The 20,395-nt window shown below is 45.2% G+C and overlaps 3 protein-coding genes and 1 long non-coding RNA gene across 5 annotated transcripts; all 4 read left to right on the forward strand.

The window, feature by feature from the left end:
* Positions 1-376: 376 nt before the first annotated feature.
* On the forward strand, positions 377-3,026 carry LOC146753473 (obscurin-like protein 1). Of its 2 annotated transcripts, XM_085530557.1 has the most exons (4): positions 377-886; positions 1,204-1,488; positions 2,442-2,708; positions 2,860-3,026. In XM_085530557.1, exons 1-4 carry the CDS (start codon positions 793-795, stop codon positions 2,994-2,996), a joined length of 783 nt encoding a protein of 260 aa, XP_085386683.1. In that variant the 5' UTR covers positions 377-792; the 3' UTR covers positions 2,997-3,026. The 2 variants fall into 2 exon arrangements, 1 of the variants encoding a protein (XP_085386683.1); XR_014939998.1 differs by lacking the exons at positions 377-886; positions 1,204-1,488; positions 2,860-3,026 and adding an exon at positions 1,635-1,717 and having other exon boundaries at positions 2,442-2,530.
* A 1,099-nt stretch (positions 3,027-4,125) lies between these two features.
* LOC146753474 (uncharacterized) lies at positions 4,126-9,459 on the forward strand. The gene is made up of 3 exons (XR_014940011.1): positions 4,126-4,397; positions 5,101-5,247; positions 9,204-9,459. It is a non-coding gene; the product is annotated as an uncharacterized LOC146753474 (long non-coding RNA).
* A 170-nt stretch (positions 9,460-9,629) lies between these two features.
* LOC146753475 (immunoglobulin superfamily member 22-like) lies at positions 9,630-11,448 on the forward strand. Its single transcript, XM_085529371.1, has 2 exons — positions 9,630-9,942; positions 10,926-11,448. Exons 1-2 carry the CDS (start codon positions 9,630-9,632, stop codon positions 11,213-11,215), a joined length of 603 nt encoding a protein of 200 aa, XP_085385497.1. The 3' UTR covers positions 11,216-11,448.
* A 4,784-nt stretch (positions 11,449-16,232) lies between these two features.
* Positions 16,233-18,642, forward strand: LOC146753476 (uncharacterized). The gene is made up of 6 exons (XM_085530553.1): positions 16,233-16,620; positions 16,772-16,849; positions 17,034-17,115; positions 17,361-17,487; positions 17,685-17,830; positions 18,150-18,642. Exons 1-6 carry the CDS (start codon positions 16,507-16,509, stop codon positions 18,557-18,559), a joined length of 957 nt encoding a protein of 318 aa, XP_085386679.1. The 5' UTR covers positions 16,233-16,506; the 3' UTR covers positions 18,560-18,642.
* Positions 18,643-20,395: the final 1,753 nt, after the last annotated feature.

Genomic DNA, 20,395 nt, shown 5'->3' on the forward strand with positions numbered 1-20,395 from the left:
GCAGTGCTGGTGGTAGAGCTGTGGTGTGAATCCTGGGATTGCACGTACTGCAACGGTCAGCAGCACAGCAACTTGAGCTGAACTTACCCTCCTGGGCAGCTGCTGCCACTCAGAATTCAGACAGCATGCAGAGGAGAAAGTCATGAAGGAAGGGAAAGGGATGGCAGCAGAAGGCTTCACAGAGTGACAGCGAGGAGGGAGGAGATAGGGGACAGGTCCTGGAAGGGTTTGCCATGACTGCTGGGGAGCAGGAGCCTTCCCGGTCACCTGAGCTGGGTATGCCTGAATATGCTTGCACGAATGATCTGAAGGAGTGGTCTTCCATGTCTCCACTGCAAATAAAAGGCAATGTCAGTCCCCCTCACACCTACTAGTCCTGCATTCATCCTTGGAGCCTCTGTCTTGGTATCAACATCAGGACCCTGGGATCTTTCCTGGGACCCAGACAAGCATAGGAAGCTTCTTCAAAATTGGGCTGCTGTTAGAAGCTGGCTAGCACTAGAGAAGTCCATGATGTAAGTGCGTCAGAAATATTCTGCACTTCTATAGCCTTTTGTAGGGCAAACCATTTAATAGAAGTGGGAGCCCATTTATTTAGGGTTTATCTGTTCTCCTACATTTCAAATACTAGGCGTATTTGGACCCTCTTGGTTTCTTCAGCTCCTAGGTTCTTTCTTGCCTAGATTTGACACTTTGTTTTAACAGAAGAGCTGATATTCTCTAGTGAAGGCTATTAGTTTGGGCACAAGTGGTAACCTAAACCTTTTCCAACCTGTACATAAAACCTGCAAGATGGTCTCATTTCAGTCCCTCAGTCAATACTTTTTCTTTTCTTCCCTCAGAGCCAAAACCTGTGTTTATAAACCAGGAGAAGGTGCAGAAAGAGGTGAGTGCTGCCCTGGCATCAAGTGCCTCCCTCAGCTGTGAAGTAGCACAGGATCCAACTGAAGTAAAATGGTACAAGCAGATAAAATATCTATTTTAATTTCCATGCCTTTGCTTCTCTTCTAAGCAGAAGCTCTGGATTTCTTGTTGGATCATTTTCTTCCTTCCCGCTCAGCAAAAGATTCTATTAGCCATATTCTTTATGTTGTAACAGATGATGGATGAGCTGTTATAGAATTGTGAGGCATAGAAACTGAAAACTGCTGACTTTAAGGATTTGAGAAGTTACTAATTTTCCTGTTTCAATGTCTTTCTCAGAACCAGAGGCTAAATTTGAAAAGGAATTTGTCCAGAAGGAGACACTCGTTGTTCAAGAGCATGAAAGCATCACTCTGACTATCTCAGTAACACCTGAATCTGCTGCAGTGAAGTGGTACAAAGATGGAAAGGAAATCAAGACGAGCAAGAAGTATGAGATCAAGAGTGATGGGGCATCCAGGACTCTGACGGTGATCCTGGCAGAGAGCACAGACACTGCTGTGTATGCTTGCCATACGCATAAGACAAAGAATGACAAGCAGGAATTGGAAGTAGAAGTGAAAGGTGAGCAGATAGAAGCCCGCATGTTGTGTCCTTCTTTACAGCTGCTCTTTTCTTATGGGAGGATGAAGTGAAGAAGATTGGTCTCTCTTAACAGCTGTTCTTAAAAGCTTGACGCTTGAATTGCTGTTGCAGCTGCAGTAGCAACCCCAGCATAGACCAGAAAAGACCTTCTTGCCTCCAGAGATCCAAGTTTGTCCTCTGCTGCCCACTTGAGAGCTCAGGGACTATGGTGGGTTCTTTTCTAGTGTGTGCTCTTCACTGTCATCACCCAGTTTCTATCTCTTCCTAAAGTAGTTGGTAGGGTGTGTTCAGAGCCTCAGCTCTTCCTGACTCTGCTAAGCATGTCAGAGCTGATGAGGAGGATGTAGAATGGGGTTTGTGTCCCTTCAGACACCTACACTGGAGAAATCTGCAGCTGGCATGCACCCCACCAGCTCCCTTTGGCTGTGACTGCATGGGAGTGGTTGCTAGCAGGTCATGTCGACAGGTTGAATGTGTCACATTCCCAGATCTCTGATTCCATTGGCTGTGTCTCCAGTGACATGAAATACAAATGTGGCTGCTGGGGTTCTTCCATCTGTACAGATTTTTAATGGTAGTCAGGCAAATTAGACTCTGAGGTTAAAAAACAGAACAATCAAAGCAGCAATAGGAGACAGTCCCAACCAACCGACAATAGCAGCAAAAAACCACCACACATCTCATTAGGTAGAAGATTAGAGACACTGGAAGGTAGTCTTTAAGCCTCTTTAAAGCACTGTTCTTACATTGCAGAAATAGAATGATAATATAATTCCATGCTGATAATATCTCCAGATTTCTCTCTTCTGGGTTTCTTTCAGCCTGCCACGATCCCCAAGTGTGTCTGTTCATGGGGTTTTTTATTTGGTTTTGTAGAACACGTTTGTTAACTTGTGCATTCTCATAGTTCTTTTCTTTCCTCTGCTTCTTAGAAATCCCAGTGAAGTTCACCAAGAAGCTCGAAGCTGTTAATGCTGAGATTGGAGGCAGTGTCACTTTAAGCTGTGAAGTGAGCCATGCCAAAGGGAAGGTGGTGTGGCGCAGGAATGCAGTTGAGATCAAACCCAGCAAACGTTTCCAGATTGATGAGGAAGGGGTCAGAAGAACCCTGACAATAACAGGGATCCGGGCTGAGGATGAGGGAGAGTACTTCTGTGAGTCCAGAGATGACAAGAGCAGCATTACCATCACCCCCAAAGGTATGTCTCTGGAAATGAAGGCTGACAGTGCGGAAGGATCCTTGGCTTCCCTCATCAGCCATTACAACACTGCAAAGCTGAGTTCATTTGTGTGTTTATGCTGTTCTCTGTGTTAACAACTAGTACAAAACTTGTCTTTCTCTCTAAATAGCTGTGGAACAACTGCTTCTGAAGAGCACAGCAGTTAAGTGGGCAAATCAGCCTTCAAGTCTGGAATTAAGCATCCCAAATGTAAGATGGGAATTTTTTTACCCCTTCTTTGCCTCTTTTCTTCTTGCATCTTTGTAGATGCAAAGAGGATCTCCTCTACAGGCAGGAGATGTGAGTGTGAGTTATGGTGATCACTTCCTGCGGGTCATAAAATCTGATGCTTCCAATAAAATCATGGACTCTTTTGGCTCTTTGAAGGTGCTCATACATAAAGGAGCTCCTACACTTAGGGACACATCTTTCATGTGCTCCTAAGTGGTTTCTTCTCCTCCATCAGCTCCCATGGTGGTGAAATTTGTTGGTTCAGACTTTTGTACTAGGAGCTCAGCAGTGGTTAAAGCTCACACTTGTGCAAAGTAAGTAAACAAGCTCCTGCAATTCGTCTCTACTCTGTTTTAGCTGTGGATTAGCTTGAAAGTTCCCTTCCATAAGCTTTATGGTTCCCTTCTGTAAGTCTACTTACACAGACTGAGTTGCTTAACTTGAAGTCTTGCTCCAGGATTTTGAGCATATTATTAGCAAAAAATATCACAAATAATTTCACCAACAATTCTCCCCACCTATATGTAGCTTTCCTTTTTTTCACTGGAAGGGTTTACACTGGCAGATAGGGTGGGCATGTAGAAACAACCCCATTAATTCTCACGAAGCTGTGATTTCTCTGACTGGCCTTTGTTTTGTGATTCTGCATGCATGCCCCGTAGCTAAAGCCTGGATGTCTTCCCCAACACCTTCAGTCTCCCATCCTTACTTAAGTTACTCCATAGCAAATCTCTCTGCTAGTACAAGAGAGTTTTTATTTTACCCCTTCTGTGAGGCAGCAACTGGATGGGAAGGGTGAGATGAGGGAGGACTAGGTTGTTTGGGTGCATTTTTATTTATTTATTTATTTTTGCCTAAGAGCCAACTGGGAATCAGAGATACCAAAAATTGAAGACGAACTGTGTCATACTGAGCAGGGTTTGTCAAATCACTGGCATGCACTGTTAGGACATCTTCTTCATCAACATATTCCGGGCTGAGAGTTGTCACAAAATTCTGCTTCTGTGTCCCAAAATGTGCACTTATCAATTCTATTGGCAGTTATGCCAATATTCTATTCGCAATTATGTCAATAATGCATATAAGAATGTTATGCACTGGGCCATTGCCACCAGGGTATCCCTCCAATATCAAGAGGATTGTTGTAACATGATTGTCCCTAGTACAAGTAATGATAATGTGCTCAAAACAATAGGTTTTTTTGTTGTTAATGACAAGTTCTAGTGAGCATGGAGAGTAGGCACTGCCTTTCATTATTCCTTATGCCAGATGCTCCTAGAGACCTCATTCCCAACTAAATCCACATCCTTCTTTCTCCTTCTCAGAATTGCCTGTGAAAATCAGCAAACCATTGGCAGACATGAGCATCACTCAGAAGGACAAGGTCACATTTGAGTGTGAGCTGTCCAGGCCCAAGTGGACGTCAAGTGGTTCAAGGTATGGCATGTAGTGGTATTTTCATTTCTGACTTGTCTGGAAATGAATGAGAGCCTTTAATTTCACTTCCAAGGGATGCAAGTCTGAGCTTTTGCTTGATAGCTTTTGCACTGCTCTCTTTTCTTTATGCTCTTTTACTTGCCCAGATCAGCAATCTTTGTTATTCTGTCCTGAGTTCATTTATCAAGCTGTTTTGGGTTTCTTGTGAACTCCTGAGGTCTTGCTGCACAAAATATTGTTGGCTGGAGTACAGTCTTGACCTTCAAATCTAACATAGAAATTCTCAGCCAGGATTTTGCAGCCTTGTTGTGAACTGGGTTTTAGGGTGAAATCTCAGTTTTCTTTGCACGTGACAGTGTGAGAATTTGCTCTGGCACTTTGTGTACCTCCGCGGTGCTCAGCTGTTCCTTCCCTTACTTGGGGATAACGTCATTTATTCAAGGTGATGTCCAAACGGGCTTGTTAACAGTCCTCAGCAGTGCCTTAAGCTCTCATATGTCAGCCAGAATTTCTGCATGTTCTATAGCTGTTCCTACATGTTGAAAACACTGCACTGTGCTTAAGCTTCAGCATATGTTCCAGTAAGCACAGTTCCATTAATTCTGGGGGAGTGGATGAATTAAGCATAGATCTGAAGGCTGCCTTTGCTCAGTGCAGAGATGGAAGGACTCATGGAGATGTGACTTGATATTTTCCCTTGTAGGATGGGAAGGAGCTCCATCAAAGTAAAAAAGTGGGTGTTACTTCCCAGGGAAATAAGAGAAGCCTCATTTTTCACAAGTGTGAATATGAAGATCAGGGAACATCCACGTGCCAAGCAGCTGAAGAAAAGACATCAGCTACCCTAAAGGTACATGGTATGTTTAACTGAAAGAGCAAATAAATCCTCTTGTGGTGTTTTGCACCACAGGAAGAAATGCTTCATGGCAGTTTGGGCATTTCTTGGTTAGTCATTGTGGATACCTTTCTCTTTCTTCTTTATGCTCAAGGCAGATTTTCCCTCCATGTGTTGCACTGGTTAAACCCCAGTTTGTAGCTCATCAGCAGGCTCTGAAGCATCAGACTGGTTACTGAACACACGGGTCTGCTGTGCCCTGGTAGATGCCACCTTCCCAAGGGACGTCTGAAAGGATTTCCTACTAGATGCTGTCCTCATGTGGCCACTTGGGTTCAGTGTTAGCATGAACATGAACATCTGTCCTGTCCCATGACTTTGGTGAACTCTCATTTTCTCTCTCAGACTGCAACCAGTTTGGGTTGCTGTTTCAGTACTGGCTGTTTTATGCAGCCATTCCATTTGCTCTGGTTTAGGTTCTTTTTTTTTTTTTTTTTTTTTTTTTTTTCTCTTTTCTTTTTTTCAGGCATCATTTCTATACAGTAGGCAAAGCCAGCCTATTACATTTGATTTACAGTTTTTAGCTTTGGCTGGTAAGCATGTCAGCTCTCAGACATTTTCATCAACAGGTTTGAAGAGCTGAAATGAACCAGCCTGGTCACACTGGTCTGTTTTTGGTGGTGTAATGAATTTATGAATTTAAACTGATTGACCCCATAAGGTTTTACAATGTATTGCTCACGTCTGGTGGAGCTATCACAGCAACGAGTTTATATATTTAGCATTTGGGGAGGCAAATGGTTGGGGATACTCTTTCATTTGCTTGCATCTCAGAGTGAATCACCAGTATGTGAACCATCCTTCATCTCCTTTGTATTGCTTTTGTGTGTGTCTGTGTGTGGTTTCCCCTGTGAATTTCATCCTTTCCAGTTATATGGAAGTTCTCTTTTGAGCAGTGAAATTAGATGTTCCATCAGCAGTCATAATGGTAAAGCTGAGTTGCCACCTTATCTGTGTCCTTTTTGTCTGGCGTCTCAATAACTGCTGCCCCACCACAATATCTGCCTAATACTTCAGCTCCATGGATGCCTCCTTGTGCAAACTGAGAGCCTGTATTTGGTGTGCATAGATCTGGGCTTACATCTGTGCTGGTAAATGCACTAGTGCATGGACTAAGCAGTCCTGCCTCCTGTGCTGTGAGCATTGAGATGGGGCTCCTACAAGCTGCCCATTGCAAGATATTTAGAAACTAATTGCTGCGGAGGTTTCCATCCTCTTTTCAGACTAACTGAAATTTGGTTAGTGGGATCAAAACAGAAGGGGCAGGGAGGGAGAGCTGACCAAGGACTACTGATGGAACAACTATGAATCCTTGGTTCCTCAGGATTCCCTGCAACAGCAGTTGGCAACAGGAGTAAGGGGGCTCAGGAGGACACTGTAGAGTAGTGTGAAAAATGAGCGAAGGGAGTTACTAATTGATCCCTCTTGGAAAGCAGTCCAAGAGTAGTCCTCTTCATAAACTCTCCCATTGTGTGTGGTTTTATCTTTATGAGGTGTTCATAACAAGTGATGTGTAGATCTCCCTTATCTCATAATGTCTTTGCCTGCCTGCAGTGAATATGCAGGATACTGGATCATATACCAGCTTCTTTGAATTACTGCTCATGTCAGGAGATAAAATCTGCCTATTCTTTGAACTAACACTGGCGAGGGTTAGTTATTCTGGCTACCGAGAGAATGACACAGCAGATTAAACTCATTCATTTCCTTCTTTGTCAAATGCCTTTTCATCCAACTGCATGTCCCATAGAAATTCAGAGCAGTGTTGGCTGAGGGAAGTGGAAATATTTATCTCCTGTGTGTATCTGCCACCCTATTTGTACATGTCCCTCCTGGCAGAGCGCAGAGATTGGAGGAGTTGGATTAGGCAGTGGTTTCGCTTTTGCTCACAGAACCACTTGTTCTGTGGTCTCCCAGCTACGGGAGTGTGCAGCTACGGGAGCTGCAGTTCGACTTGATGATCTTCAAGGTCTTTTCCAACATGGGTAATTCTATGATTCTATGATTCAATACAGGAACTCTGCTCCTGAGGTTAATCCAAGTTGTATCCAGACCCTTCAGAAGGAAAGGGAAATAGTAGCACAGAAAAACGGTCTGATTCTGACATAAATAAGTGCAGACCTGGAGAGTTAAAAGGGATTGTGTGATGTTCAAGGGATTTTGAAGCAATGATGTCCCCTAGGTAAGATTTGTGGCTGACATTCCCCATACATTGTGGGCACACAAGCTAAGGAGAGACTAGTGATGAGCATGCAGAGAAGCCAATGGTTCAGACAGGTTTGTAGTGACACGACATTGTAGAGTTCTGTCTAGTTCTCCTTGGCATAGTTTGGAAAATAAAGATGAGGTGATTGGTGGTAACCAATATGGCTTCATCAAGGTCAAGCCATGGCTGACAAACTTGGTGGTCTTTCATGGTGGAGTAACAGCATCAGTGGATAATGGGAGAGCTACTGACATCATCTACTTGGACTTGTGCAGAGCATTTGATCCCGTCCTGCATGACATCCTGGTCACCAAAGTGGAGAGAAATGGTTTTGATGGATGGACCAGTTGCAGGATAGGGAACTGGCTGGAGAAAACTTGTTGTTCAGAGCTAAGTTGCTGTATTTAACCAAAGTAATTATCAATGTCTGTGTTTCATTGAACCTCTATTCCATTTCGTAATGCGAGGAGTTTGATATCGGGATGGGAAGGTCATGGTTTGATTTGGATGTTGGAGTAAGAATCAAAAGATCTGGGCTCTCTTCAGGTTGTCAGTCTTATTGTCTGACTTCTTAACAACATTCCTTTCTTTCTATTATTTTTTAATGATGTTTTAAGGCATTTTGAGCTGATAGGTGTAGTGTTCATGTGCAGTAATGCTGACGTGAGTAAGTAGGGTGATAATGTAAGGGTTTTTTACATTCCTTCTAAATCTCTGCTTTCTCTTGTTCCACCCTTCTTAAAGAGCAATCCATTAGTCTAGTATAGGAGTTGTGTGATGAGGATGTGACTGAGCCTGAAGAAGCCAAATTTGAATGCGAGATATCCATTCCTTCTGTGAAACCTCCCAAGTAGTATCTACGTGGGAAGTCTTACAGGCTGGTAGAAACTTTATTATTCCGCAAGAAGGTACCATCCACCGGCTGACCATACCGAAAACCACCACTGATATGACAGGCACCATTCAGTTCTCAATTGGCAAATCCAAATCCACAGCCAATCTGCTCGTCAGAGGTAACATATCCAGGCTTGGTTTACATCATGAAGATGAAGAATTAATTAACGTACAGGCTTCCTTCACTGGAGTCTTTGAAATATTGTGTGTGTGTCTGGAGGGTCTGCTCCATTTCCAGTTCAAAGTCGTTGGACACCAAATGAGACAGCTGCATCTCAGTAAAAGATCTGTTTGAATAGTTGTGATGTGCTTACTATTCAGATCTACAGAGCTGAGGTTTTGTCCTTGGCTATACCAAAGAAGTCAAATCAGGTGAAATTAATTGTATTTCTGAACTAGACAAGTTTAAGTTTGGTAGCACCTAAATTTGATGCAGTTTGTCATTGATTTCATCTGAAAGAAACTTCCAGGCTTTTTATCTGCTGTTGTCCCCAGCGTAAGAGTCTCCATTCACATCCTAAAGTACTTGTTATATTTTCAACTCACTCTTAATTGAATAAAAGCCTCAACTGGGAGTAATTTAAAAAGCACAGAACAAGAGCTGGAGCTTGCATTTGGTAGATAATATACAGTATTACTTTATAGAAATGTAGTCAGTTGCATTCCCTATAGGCAATCATTTGTTTTATCTTTAGAGTGGTTCAAAGAACCATTGTGAACATGACATTAATTGGAATGGAACAGACGCAAGAGACTTTCCTATTCTTCCAATTGTCCTCATCCTTTCTTCTCTTCCACCCCTGCTTTGCAGATTCCCATATACAAATCACCAGGAAGTTGGAGGACAAGACAGCTTTGGAATGTCATTCTGTCATCCTGTCCTGTGACTTCAAGCCTTCTCCAAAGGTTATGAAATGGTTCAAGGGCCACACACCCATTGAGCCCTCTGAGAAATACAAGATCAAGAGGGATAAGCATTCAGCAGAGCTCAAGATTCTGAAGTTGAAGCTGAGCTGGTGTGTACAAGTGCAAGGCAGGAATTGCAGGGAATGAGGCCACGCTGACAGCTGAAGGTATGAGCAGGGAGGGTGGCCTCTTCCATGTCCTATTTCACCTCCGATTTCTCTTCTTGAGGTTGATTTCTGACATTCTCTCCTGCTAACTTTATTAATGTATAATCTTCACATAGATGATTACACAAAGATCATCTAGTCCAACCATTCTACCACATCCCAGTATGATTTACAATAACAGTGGTAACAGTTCACCTTGTTTCCCCACAGCCCACAATGTAGAAGTAACGAAGCAGCTGCAGGATGTGGAAATTGAAGAAGAGAGCTCTGCTGTCTTCTCCTGCGAGCTGTCCCATGATGTCGAGGACGTGGAATGGTTCCTGAATGGCAACCTCCTTTACACCAACAATTACAATGACATCAAGAACGTTGGCAATTGCTGCACACTGACAATGAAGCAGGTTAAGCCTGAGGATGCTGGCCCAGTGACAGTGAAGTCAGACAAGGTGTCAGAAAGCGCGCGCCTGAAGGTGATAGGTGGGTCTGATCACTCCCCTCCTGGATGTAAGAGATGCTAAGGAGCTCCAGTTCATTCTATTGTGCAGCAATCCTGCTTTTGAAGCTCACCTCTCTGGGGTGACAAGTCATCAGGGGCTTTCTTCCAGTGGAAGGTTCCATTGCAGCAGATATCAACGAAGGAGGATGGTTTTGGTGTCCTGCCAAAGCATTCCATTGCTTTTTACCATCATTTTACTTAACACAAGGAGACTTACAAGAGCAATTTCTTTTACTGCTTCAGTAGCATGCAGTGTCAATGCTGTTGTCTGCAAGGATTTATGACTGCAGGGAGAGATCATTCAGAGTGTGTGTTTTGCCTCTGGAATGACTAATGACCAGGCTGTGAACAACCCGATCTAGCTGTGAATGTCCCTGTTTATTGCTGGGGAGCTGGGCTAGATGGCCTTTAAGGGTCTCTTCCAGTTCTAAGGATACTGTGATTCTAATCTGCTCTCCCCAGCAGTTAAACTCTTTTACTCAGTGCGCTCAGAGTTTGAAGGATTTCCTCTTTCTCCTTTCTTTTGCATTTGGTGGATGTTTTTTCCCCAGTGTAAACCTCTGATGTGTGAAATAGAAGATAGATAAAAGGAGTCAATAAAACAGGAAAATCAAAAGTGTTCAGCAGCTTATCCTCTTAATCCTGTGGCCTGCTGTATGAGCTCTGCTCCATGTGAGGGCAATGCCAGCTCTCCAGCTTTAGAAGAGCTGCATCCCAATTACTTCATATGATATCAGTCCCACCCATGGCAATGCAGGCTGTCCCTCCTGTTCCCTGTATTCTCCTACTGATTAGTTCAGAATTCCATAAAGCGCATTCAGTCAACAGACATGAAACCGCTTTAGGTTCTATATTGGTGTCGTCAGTACTGGTAAAGATTTATTGATCCCTCTTTAAAAATCTGAAAGCAACTGGAAATGTCTCAACTTCTGTATCACATTGTTGTGTTTTGCCTGTTTAATAGCAGAGAAGCCTGCTGTCTTCATGAAGTCCTTGGATGATGTTTTTGATGAGGAGCGGGGTGTGATTAAATTGGAATGCAAAGTCTCTAAAGAGAAGGTCAAACCAGTGTGGAAAAAGGTCAGTGTTGTGCTCACTTCTGGCAACAAGTATGAGCTGCTACAGTCTGGGAAGACCCTATGTCCCCTTATCCATGACCTCGAGAAGTCAGATGCAGGTTTCTATACCTGTGATATTGGCACTGATGTTGCCAAGTCAGAGGTCGGCGTTCAGGGTAAGTACTGTGGAAAGTAAAGGAGTGCTGAAAGCACATTCAGTGTGGTCACTATGTCTTACACCTATTCCCCCACGAGCCTTAATAGTTTCTACAATAGAACTGTATTACTGCAATTTAGCGCAGTGATGTCTGGAAAATTCCCATTGCTATTGATGTAAATGTATCTCATTTTGCCATGAAAATCACCAAACACGTCAAGAATGACCTGGAAATGTTTGCTTTCTAAACATTCCTAAAATGGAGAAATGGTTTGAACACCAGTGGGGGTAGGATGGTAACAAATTAGCTAATAGAAACAGTTAATTTCTTGTCATAGGCAAAACCCTTTTTCTCACGCAGCATCCTAGAGTTGTCCTCTCTGTTAGGTTTTTCCCCCTGTGGCTCATTGAATCTTCATTCTGCTCCATGGACTGAGCTGCTCTCCTTGTAGTTCTTCCAGAGCAAACCAAGAGATTCACGTCTCTTTTTTTTATAGCTTTCTGGTAATTCTGAGAGGAGAATGTCTTAGAGAATACATCAGTAAGGAACGCAGCCATGATCTGCAAATCCTGAGTTACCAGTACTGCTACTCACATCAGTCACAAATGCCTTTTCTCCATATAAACCTCATACTAACCCATCTCTTATCTTCCAGAGCTGAATATTGGCATTACCAAACAGCTGTAAAGCACTGAAATCCAGGAGGGAGAAGACTGTAATTTTGAATGCATTCTGTCCGATGAAAGCATTGATGAGTTCAAGTGGACACTGAATGGAAGCAGAGTGGAAAGTGGTGGGCGATTTAAAGCTTCTGACGTGGGTTGGAAATAGACTCTCCTTATCAAAAGTGTGACTCCTACTGACGCTGGGGAAGTCATTTTTACTGCCCATGGTCTAACCTCCAAAGCCTCTCTGTCTGTGAAAGGTAACGAGATGGGAGAGATTCTGGGGTCTGATTCCTTCAACTGTCTTCTGATAAGATTGTTGTGAGAGCTAACTCATAATATGGTTAATGTGAATAGCAACCTTCTACTTGAACCTTGAAGCACTGAGAATTTCTCTTAAAAATAAGTAAAAGGTGGCAACATTTTACACAAATGTGAGAACTACCCAAAGCACTGGGGTAGTGTTGGAAATGGGCATCTCACTCCAGCTTGTTCCATTAACAGTAAATCAGGAATGATCTGTTGAGGGAACTGTGGGAGCAAATATCCTCTAAGTATAAGCTGAAGGGATGGCCTTCACATCATCTAGCTGTACAACAAATTCCTATCTAGAACATGTGCATCTGAGAGCATCATCTGAGGCTCCCAGTGTGATGAGTGGAGAGAAGGAAGAGGCAGTTTTCAGACATGGTTCATCATCCTCAATGGGGTAGATTTAAGAGAGAATTAAGGGTGCCTGGAATTCTATTGTCTGTACTTTACAGATTACTGCTGGCTGTAGGATGGCCTCTGTTGCAAGTGCCTCTCTAACTTATCTCCAGCATGTAGATGCGTGTATTTTGAGAGAGGCATCCTACCCTAAGTGTATGTTACTCAAAAAGCATGTTTTCTTTCAGAAAAACCTACTGAGGTAACAAAACAGCTGGAGGAAAAGACAGCAGCAGCAGGGCAGGACATCAGCCTGAGCCGTGAGCTGTCGAAACCAGATGTGAACATCAGGTGGTACAAGGATGGCAAAGCAATCAGAAAAAGCCAGAAGTACGACTTGCAGCAGGAGGGAACTGGGGCCATTCTGATCATCCATGACTCTACCGCCAAGGACAGCGGGGAGTACACCTGTGAGACAGAGGACTCTGAAACAAAAGCCAGGGTCACTGTGCAAGGTGAGTTGAAAAGCACACTGGGGATGGCATGTAGAGAAGTCGAGGTAAATATCTGCAGCCTGTGGGTGATGTTTTTCTCTTCTGTTTCCTTGAGCGGGATCAATTCTTAGTTTTCAGAAAATATGGTGGATTAAAATATTTTAGTTAAAATAATCTCTAAACTGAATGATAAATGGCATGAGAAAGCAAAGCTGAGAACTAAGCTCCAGAAGAGAAAACAAAGTCCAGTAGGGCATATTTAGCGACAGGTGAAGAACCCTTGAGCGCACTGAGGAGTACTAGCATACTCTGGAATGTCTCTTGGGCTCCCTACAGCACACATACTTGCTCTGGGGCATGTCTGGATGTCTGTAGAGCTAATTGCAGGGCCCTGAGAAACCTCTGGGGCACATTAGGGGGCACTGGCTTCCATGTGAGTGTTTCCAGGTTCCCAGAAGTCAACAGGGAAGCCTTTGAAGACCCCTTGGGAAGACTCAGTGGGGCCCTAGAGTGATGTAGCAGCTTGTGTTGGTTGCATCTGCTTGGCAGGGAAGCGATTTCCGTGCTGGGAGCTGATTGACTGGGAGGTGATTCCCTTGGTTTAATTAATTTAATTACCTGGATTATAATTAAATAACACTGTTCAGCGTTCAATCAAGATTATATTTTTCCAAAGTACTGCAGTCGTGCATCTGTAGCAGCTTTCCTAAAATATATCGAGTTTATTCAAAATTCCAGTGATGCTCCTAAAGCACTTGAAGTGCATTTGAGGTGGCGAGTGACAAAACAGCTCTGAGAGAATCATCATCAAATCAGAACATTGGAACGGTAACTAATAGCAGAGATTCTGATAAGAATATTTAAATTTTCAAATTACCTTTTTCTAAAGTTGTATTTCACCAAGTTTCATCAATGTGCACACTGAAGAGCTGACTTGCTATGTTTCTTTTTATAAAAAATCATGTGTTACAATTGAGAAAAGAAGGTATAGCATGTAACATCCTCCAAGTAAAGTGCAAAAAACATTTCTTCACAGTTCCAGCTAATGTCTTATGTTTTGTTCAGACTCACTAAATGATGTATTTCAGGGTACATCACATGGGAATATAAGAAGACTATTCAGAGCAGGAGCTGCAGAGCAAGATGAACAGCATGTGAAGGTAAGGCCGGGAACCAAGGACACAGCTTTTGTGTCACTCAGCCACCTGTGGCAGAGGTCAGGATTTCAGCAGGGATTTCTGCAGACGTTCCTTGAACACCCCCAGGGTGGGTGACTCCACCACCTCCCTGGGCAGTCCATTCCAGTGCCTGGCCACCCTTTCTGAGAAGTAATATTTCCTAATGTCCAGCCTGAACCTCTCCTGCCGCAGCTTGAAACCATTCCCTCTAGTTCTATCAGTAATGACACGAGAGAAGAGGCCGACCCCCAGCTTACTGCAACCTCCCTTCAGAAAGTTATAGAGAGCAATGAGGTTTCCCCTGAGCCACCTCTTCTCCAGGCTGGACATTCCCATCTCCTGCAGCCTCTCCTCATGTGGCCCCATTGTGCTCCAGACCCCTCACCAGCTTTGTTGCCCTTCTTTGAACACGTTCCAATGCCTCAGTGTCTTTTTCTCAGTGAGGGGCCACAAACTGGACACAGAATTCGAGTTGTGGCCTCACCAGTGCTGAGTACAGGGGGACAGTCACCTCTCTGCTCCTGCTGGCGTCACTGTTTCTGATGCAAAATGTATGTAAGTGTCACATGTGTGACATCCTTTTTGATGGAGTTCTGTGACTGGAGTTCAATGGATTTGAGAGCTGACTTGAAGCCTGTGGGCATCACCCAGGAGTTGGGGTGAGAGGATGAGGTGTAGGAACAGGAACCTCTTTGGTCGTTATTAACTCCCAACTTTTTGGTCAGGAATCTCTGTGTGTTTCTTTATCATGTAAAGAACAGAGTCATTGTGCAGCTTGTGAATGAATTGATTCACGCCTGCTGATTGGTGCTGTTCTCTACAGGGAGCTGCAATGGAAATGGACACTTGTGGTCCACTGTCCAGCCCCCTCCCGTGTTGGATTTTCTGGGCTTTGAGACACGTCTTCCAGATGCACTTTGTGTTATTTCTGATGTGTTGACCTGTTGAGCTCCAGCCCCAAAGGAGGATTCAAGTACTACCATTGGGAATGTAGTATTTCTTGCTAAGCAAAATTCGTGTGCACCCTTGTCTTTCGTCTGCACAAAGGATCTTGTAATCATCTCTGTCTGTGTTTCTTTTAGACCCAGAGATGGAGCAGAGAGGAACACAGACTTGGGTGGATCTTCATTCAGGAGCAGGGACACGTCATGCTCATCTGAGGTGTCTGGCTGACAACAAGAGCAGAGAGGTAAGTTTCATAGGGTCGCGTGCCCATTTTATTTTATTTTTCATTCATGATGCATAGAGGCGTTCCCCAGACAAAGTGAGCATTTCTCAACTGGACTTTCTAGAAATGAGCTAGGCAGTGAAAATGGGTTTGAAGCATCCCTAAGAGCCCCGCAAGAGAATGCTGAGAGTTAATCTGGCACCCTCCTTTGGAAACGTCCGTTGTCTGTCAGCTCTTCAGCTGTGCCCTAACACCTCCCATTGCGCTGCCACACCAGGATAGAATTCCAAGCCCACACTGAGTCCTGGAATGTTGTGGTGCCGTGTTGGAATCAGATGTGACCACGTGGTCTTGGCTCCCCGCCTTGTGGGGGGTCATGGTGGACCAGGCTGTTGGCCGTTGGTGATGTCATAAGCGTCTGGAATGAGGGGAGGAGCGGTGCGTTCTGTGTTCCTTTGTGGGTGAGCTAGTGGTCGGAGTGGTTGGTTGTCTTGTTGTTCTTGTGCCTTTTGTGCCGTTAGTTAGTTAGTTTTGTTAGTTAGTTAGTTTTGTTAGTTAGTTAGTGTTGTTAGTTAGTGTTGTTAGTTAGTGTTGTTAGTTAGTGTTGTTAGTTAGTGTTGTTTGTTAGTGTTGTTAGTGTTGTTAGTTAGTGTTGTTAGTTAGTGTTGTTAGTTAGTGTTGTTAGTTAGTGTTGTTAGTGTTGTTAGTTAGTGTTGTTAGTTAGTGTTGTTAATTAGTGTTGTTAGTTAGTGTTCACACTTGCTGTGATGTGTGCTGCGTGCAGTGAGATCAGCCGTGAGCCTGAGGTGGCGGCGACGGAGGTACAGTATGAAGCTCTGGCTTGTCTTTGTTCCCTGTGTTGAGCCATTAGAAGGAGCTGCAGATGTACTCTCTTGCAGGAAAGAATGGGCCAAAAAGGGCCTGGCCAGCTGTCTGCGCCAGTGCCATTGCTGATTAGTCTGGGTAGAGAGAGATGCATCTTTGCATGGCCTGGCAATGCACGCCAGGAAGGGAAACAACTGTGATGAGATGTGCAGCTCCTTCTGAAGTGCTCCTGATAAGGACGGAGCACATTTGCTGCAGCTTTCTCTGCAGATGTGCTCCTCACCTTGAAATCCTCCTGGTTTGTCCTCAGCTCCTGACCACGGCCTGTGCTCTGTTTTGCAGGCTGATAACATGCGGGAGCCGCAGCTGGTGCGTGATATGTCATCTATAAACGTACCAGCGATTGCGGCGGCCCATGTTATCAAGAGCCACGTCGCCCAGGGGCGGGACGAGCTCTCTCTGGAGGTAAGGAGTTACAGGCATTCCATGCTGTTGTGCACAGAGAGTAGTATAGGGTGTGAACACCTCAGGAATACTCCCTGATATTTTGTGTCGTAGAAAAAGGCAGTCGTTTGAGGTGTGCTGAAGCTGGGATTGACGTTTCAATCTCTTGCAGGTTGGAGATCTGGTGTGCATCATTAGTATGCCACCAAAGGAGATGAGCCCCTGGTGGAGAGGGAAACGTGGCTTTGAGGTAGGCACACGTTTTTGACTAGAGAGCACAGCTTCAGTAGAGTCGGGAATCTCCGGTTGGAGCTGCTCTGCCTGCACAGGATGGCTTCTGGACGCAAACAGTTGCCCTGTGTCGGTGTCAGAGGACCTTCCCTTTGGCTATGGGCTTGGGCTAATGCCCATCTGTCTTTTTGTTCTTATTACAGGTTGGTTTTTTCCCTGGTGACTGCGTGGAGCTCATCAGGGGAAAACTTCCCGATTCCATCCTCAATTCCTTGCCAGAGCCAGGTACATATGTTACATTTGACAGCACGGGTTAGTAAAATGGGGTCAGAACATGGCTTTCAGGGGTTTCGTTAATGCCCAAGTTGAGCAAGCTTAGCAAGAGGACTGCATTAAGCTCCTTAGGCACCTCCAGGGATGGGGAAAATTCGTTCTTGCGTGTCCTTGTTGGGAACGTTCTTCCCATGCACTCAGCCTCGTCCAACCAAGCCAGGCCTGAAATGAACTGGTTTCTTTGTTTTGTTGTGCAGTGTCAAAGAAACGGGGCAAGCTCATCACCCGCCTTCGTTCTCTGGTGAAGGCCCGGCCCAGGAGAGAGAAGCAGCCGGAGCCTCCGACACTCTCCGGATCCATGTCGTTGCTTGACATCGTTGAGAGGTATTTAGCCAACAGGACTTGAGGGCTGAGCTGTAGGAATGGAGGCATCCTCTGCTGTTTGAAACAGAGCGCGTTTCTAAGCTGTGTTTCAGCAGAAAGCAGGCAATGCCGGGAGCAGGAAATTATAGGCAAGGGCTCGGTGCAGCTCTTCCCTCACCCTGCACCACGACTGACAGCATGCTCTGTTTTCTCTGCAGAATGAGTTCTCCCAGTAAGAGGGCAGAGTCAGCAGCTTGCAGTTGGCGTTCCTGCTTCTGCCTGGGCAAACCATCCCCTGTGGCCAAACGCCAACTGCAGAGCAGTGCCAGGGAGCCCTCTGAAGCAGAAGTCTTGGTCCTGGCAGGTAAGCATGCAAATCCAGCTTTCAAAACACTGCTTGTCAGCAACACAGGTAGAATTCATGCTTTCAGTGGGCTTGTACCTCCTTCTGGCGTTCAAGCCCATGCCTGACATCTTTGGTTGACCCCTGTCTTTCCCAAATGAGTTTCTTGTCAACACAAGAGCTGGACCTGCACGAGGATCACTTTCCAGACAGTGACACTGTTGCTAGAAGCCTATTTGCTTCTGCCCACCACCACTACATAGCCAAATGGCAAGAACCTCCTTCATGATTCATCTTGCGAACGTTCAACACTAACCGCTGTGCATCTACTCCTTCCTAGGTGACCCAAGCCCTTGTGTATCCCCAAGACGCAAGGCATGTTATGATGATGAATCTTCCATCAATGAAGAGTTGATACTAAGCACAGGATGCTGCAGTTCGGATGAAAGCCTTCCATATAACATCAGCTTTCAAGAGAAGAATGTCATCATTGTTGAAGCCCTCATCCATCCCATCCCTACTGAAGCTGCTGACCTGAGCCTGTCAGACACCTCAGCCACCAGCCTGGACTCAATGCCTCTGCAGTGCAGCCCACCCCACTTGCAGCCCGAGTGCCCTGACAGCAGCACCACCATGCAGGCTCAGGTCAGCGTCACCGAGGAAAAGCCAAACATCTTGGAGGGGGAGGTAGAATCAGGCCAAGAGTCCCAGGCTCCAGGCAACAGCACGACTTCTGAGCCACTCTCGTGAGACAACAGAGGATGAGTCTCACCGTTCCTCCAGACTCACACACCCTCCTTTCTCCTTTTGAATAAAGGCACGCTTGTGCTCAATCTGCGCCTTGACTGCATTTTGAGTTTTCATTCGCAGAGATTGGGATGAGTGCAAGAAACATCAAGGCAGCTCAGCTTGCAACGCTCTGTCTGTGGTGTGCATGCAGCTGAGATCTGGGTGTGTTCCCATTTTGCCTGACTTTGGGATGCCTGCAGCGAGAGCTCTGCTACCATTCTGTATGGCAGCAAATAATCTCTAGCATCCTGGATGCTGCTCATGAAAACCCCAAGCTTCCCAGCTGTGGCTCTGTGATGCTTTTCAGGGCCTTTTGATGCTCTTGGACGCCGTGGCTGCTCCCTAACACCTCTGTCCTCCCACCGTTTCCATTCCTGGCTCCCACCTGTGAGCTGTCCCTGCAGATCATCTCCAGCCCTGCCATCATCGCGCTGTGGCAGGAGGAGCTCACCCTGACCAACATCAGGCAGTGCTGCCTGCCTCTCTCACTCTCTAGACCAAGTGTAACTACACTGTCGTGGAGACAAGTGCTTTCTGTCACATCCTCCATCCCTGCAGACATTTACTGGTAGGCGGCTCTTGCAGAAGATTCAAGCAACAGAACCTTTTGCTCAGCTACAGCACACGAATGCTACAAAAGCAGAAACAACCCTCAAGCTCTGGGTCTGTTTGTCTTGCAAAGGCATGAACCGACTGTGTTTGATGGTACCCCCCATCCTTGATTTCCTTCCCTGCTTCTTGTCTGATGGCACTGCTGAGCCAGGAACAAGCTGCCCAGTGTGGCAGAGCATGGTGCAGAGCTGTGCTGGGACCTCCTCCCCTTCCTCTGCTGCAGATCAGTGCCCCACAGTGCCATCGGGGTGCTCTGGCACGGGATGTGCCTCCAACCCAAAGCTCCTTCCCACCTCCCAAGGAAAAGCAAAGCATCCCAAGCATCTCCAGCAAAGCTGCCCAGCAGACAGCAGGGAATGCAAACAGCTTCTGGCATTGTGATTTATAATGTACTAAAAATTAAGAGAGATGTCTGGAATTTTGGAACCCACTACTTGCAGTTGTTAATCTGTCCAAACTGGTCTGGTTTGGAATGCCCGCATCCTTCTTGAATCGCTCTGCTGTTAAAGGCGGAGCAATTCCTACAAGTGCCATGGCCCCACTGTTGTTCTAATTCTTGTTTCTTTGTTTTCCACACACTGCTTTTCAAGCCTCCTTTTTCTTTACAGTCCAAGTGAGAATTGCACTGTGAGGTGTCTGAACCTTGTTGTGCCTCTACATAAATAGAACAGCAGCAAATCCTGGTTTTAGTACTACACTAAGCTTAGTGGAAGAACAATTCAATGAGGGTTATATGCTTTCTCTGGGACGATAAGGTTTTTTTTTTCTTGAGATAAAGAGCCAGCTTTTCATGGGCTATATGTGGGCTTTGGCAAGGGCAGACAATCCAGTCTGTCAGGAAGCCATTTGAGGTGCTTCAGGTGTGTAAGCTTGTCTTTTTGTTTTTCAGGCTGATATTTGGAGCATGGGTGTACTGCTGTATGCTCTGCTGTGTGGGTTTTCCCTTTTGATGATGACAATATGATGGCACTCTAAAGGAGGATACCCGTGGGTATCAGTGGTGCTAGAATACACTGACAAGGGAAATAGCTGAGCTTGACAAGAGGCCTTGCTTTTCGGATGGCAGAACATGCTGAGCTGTGGGTAGAAAGGCCTGTCTGCTGAATATTGTCCCTGTTTTTGCTGCTTTGTCTACCAGTATTTTGTGGATTTCGTTCTACACTTGGTTGGCCTATGTGGCACTGT

Source organism: Coturnix japonica, chromosome Z (genome assembly GCF_054131305.1).
Source record: "Coturnix japonica strain WE chromosome Z, WE-NBRP24, whole genome shotgun sequence".
In the NCBI taxonomy this organism is placed as follows: domain Eukaryota; kingdom Metazoa; phylum Chordata; class Aves; order Galliformes; family Phasianidae; genus Coturnix; species Coturnix japonica.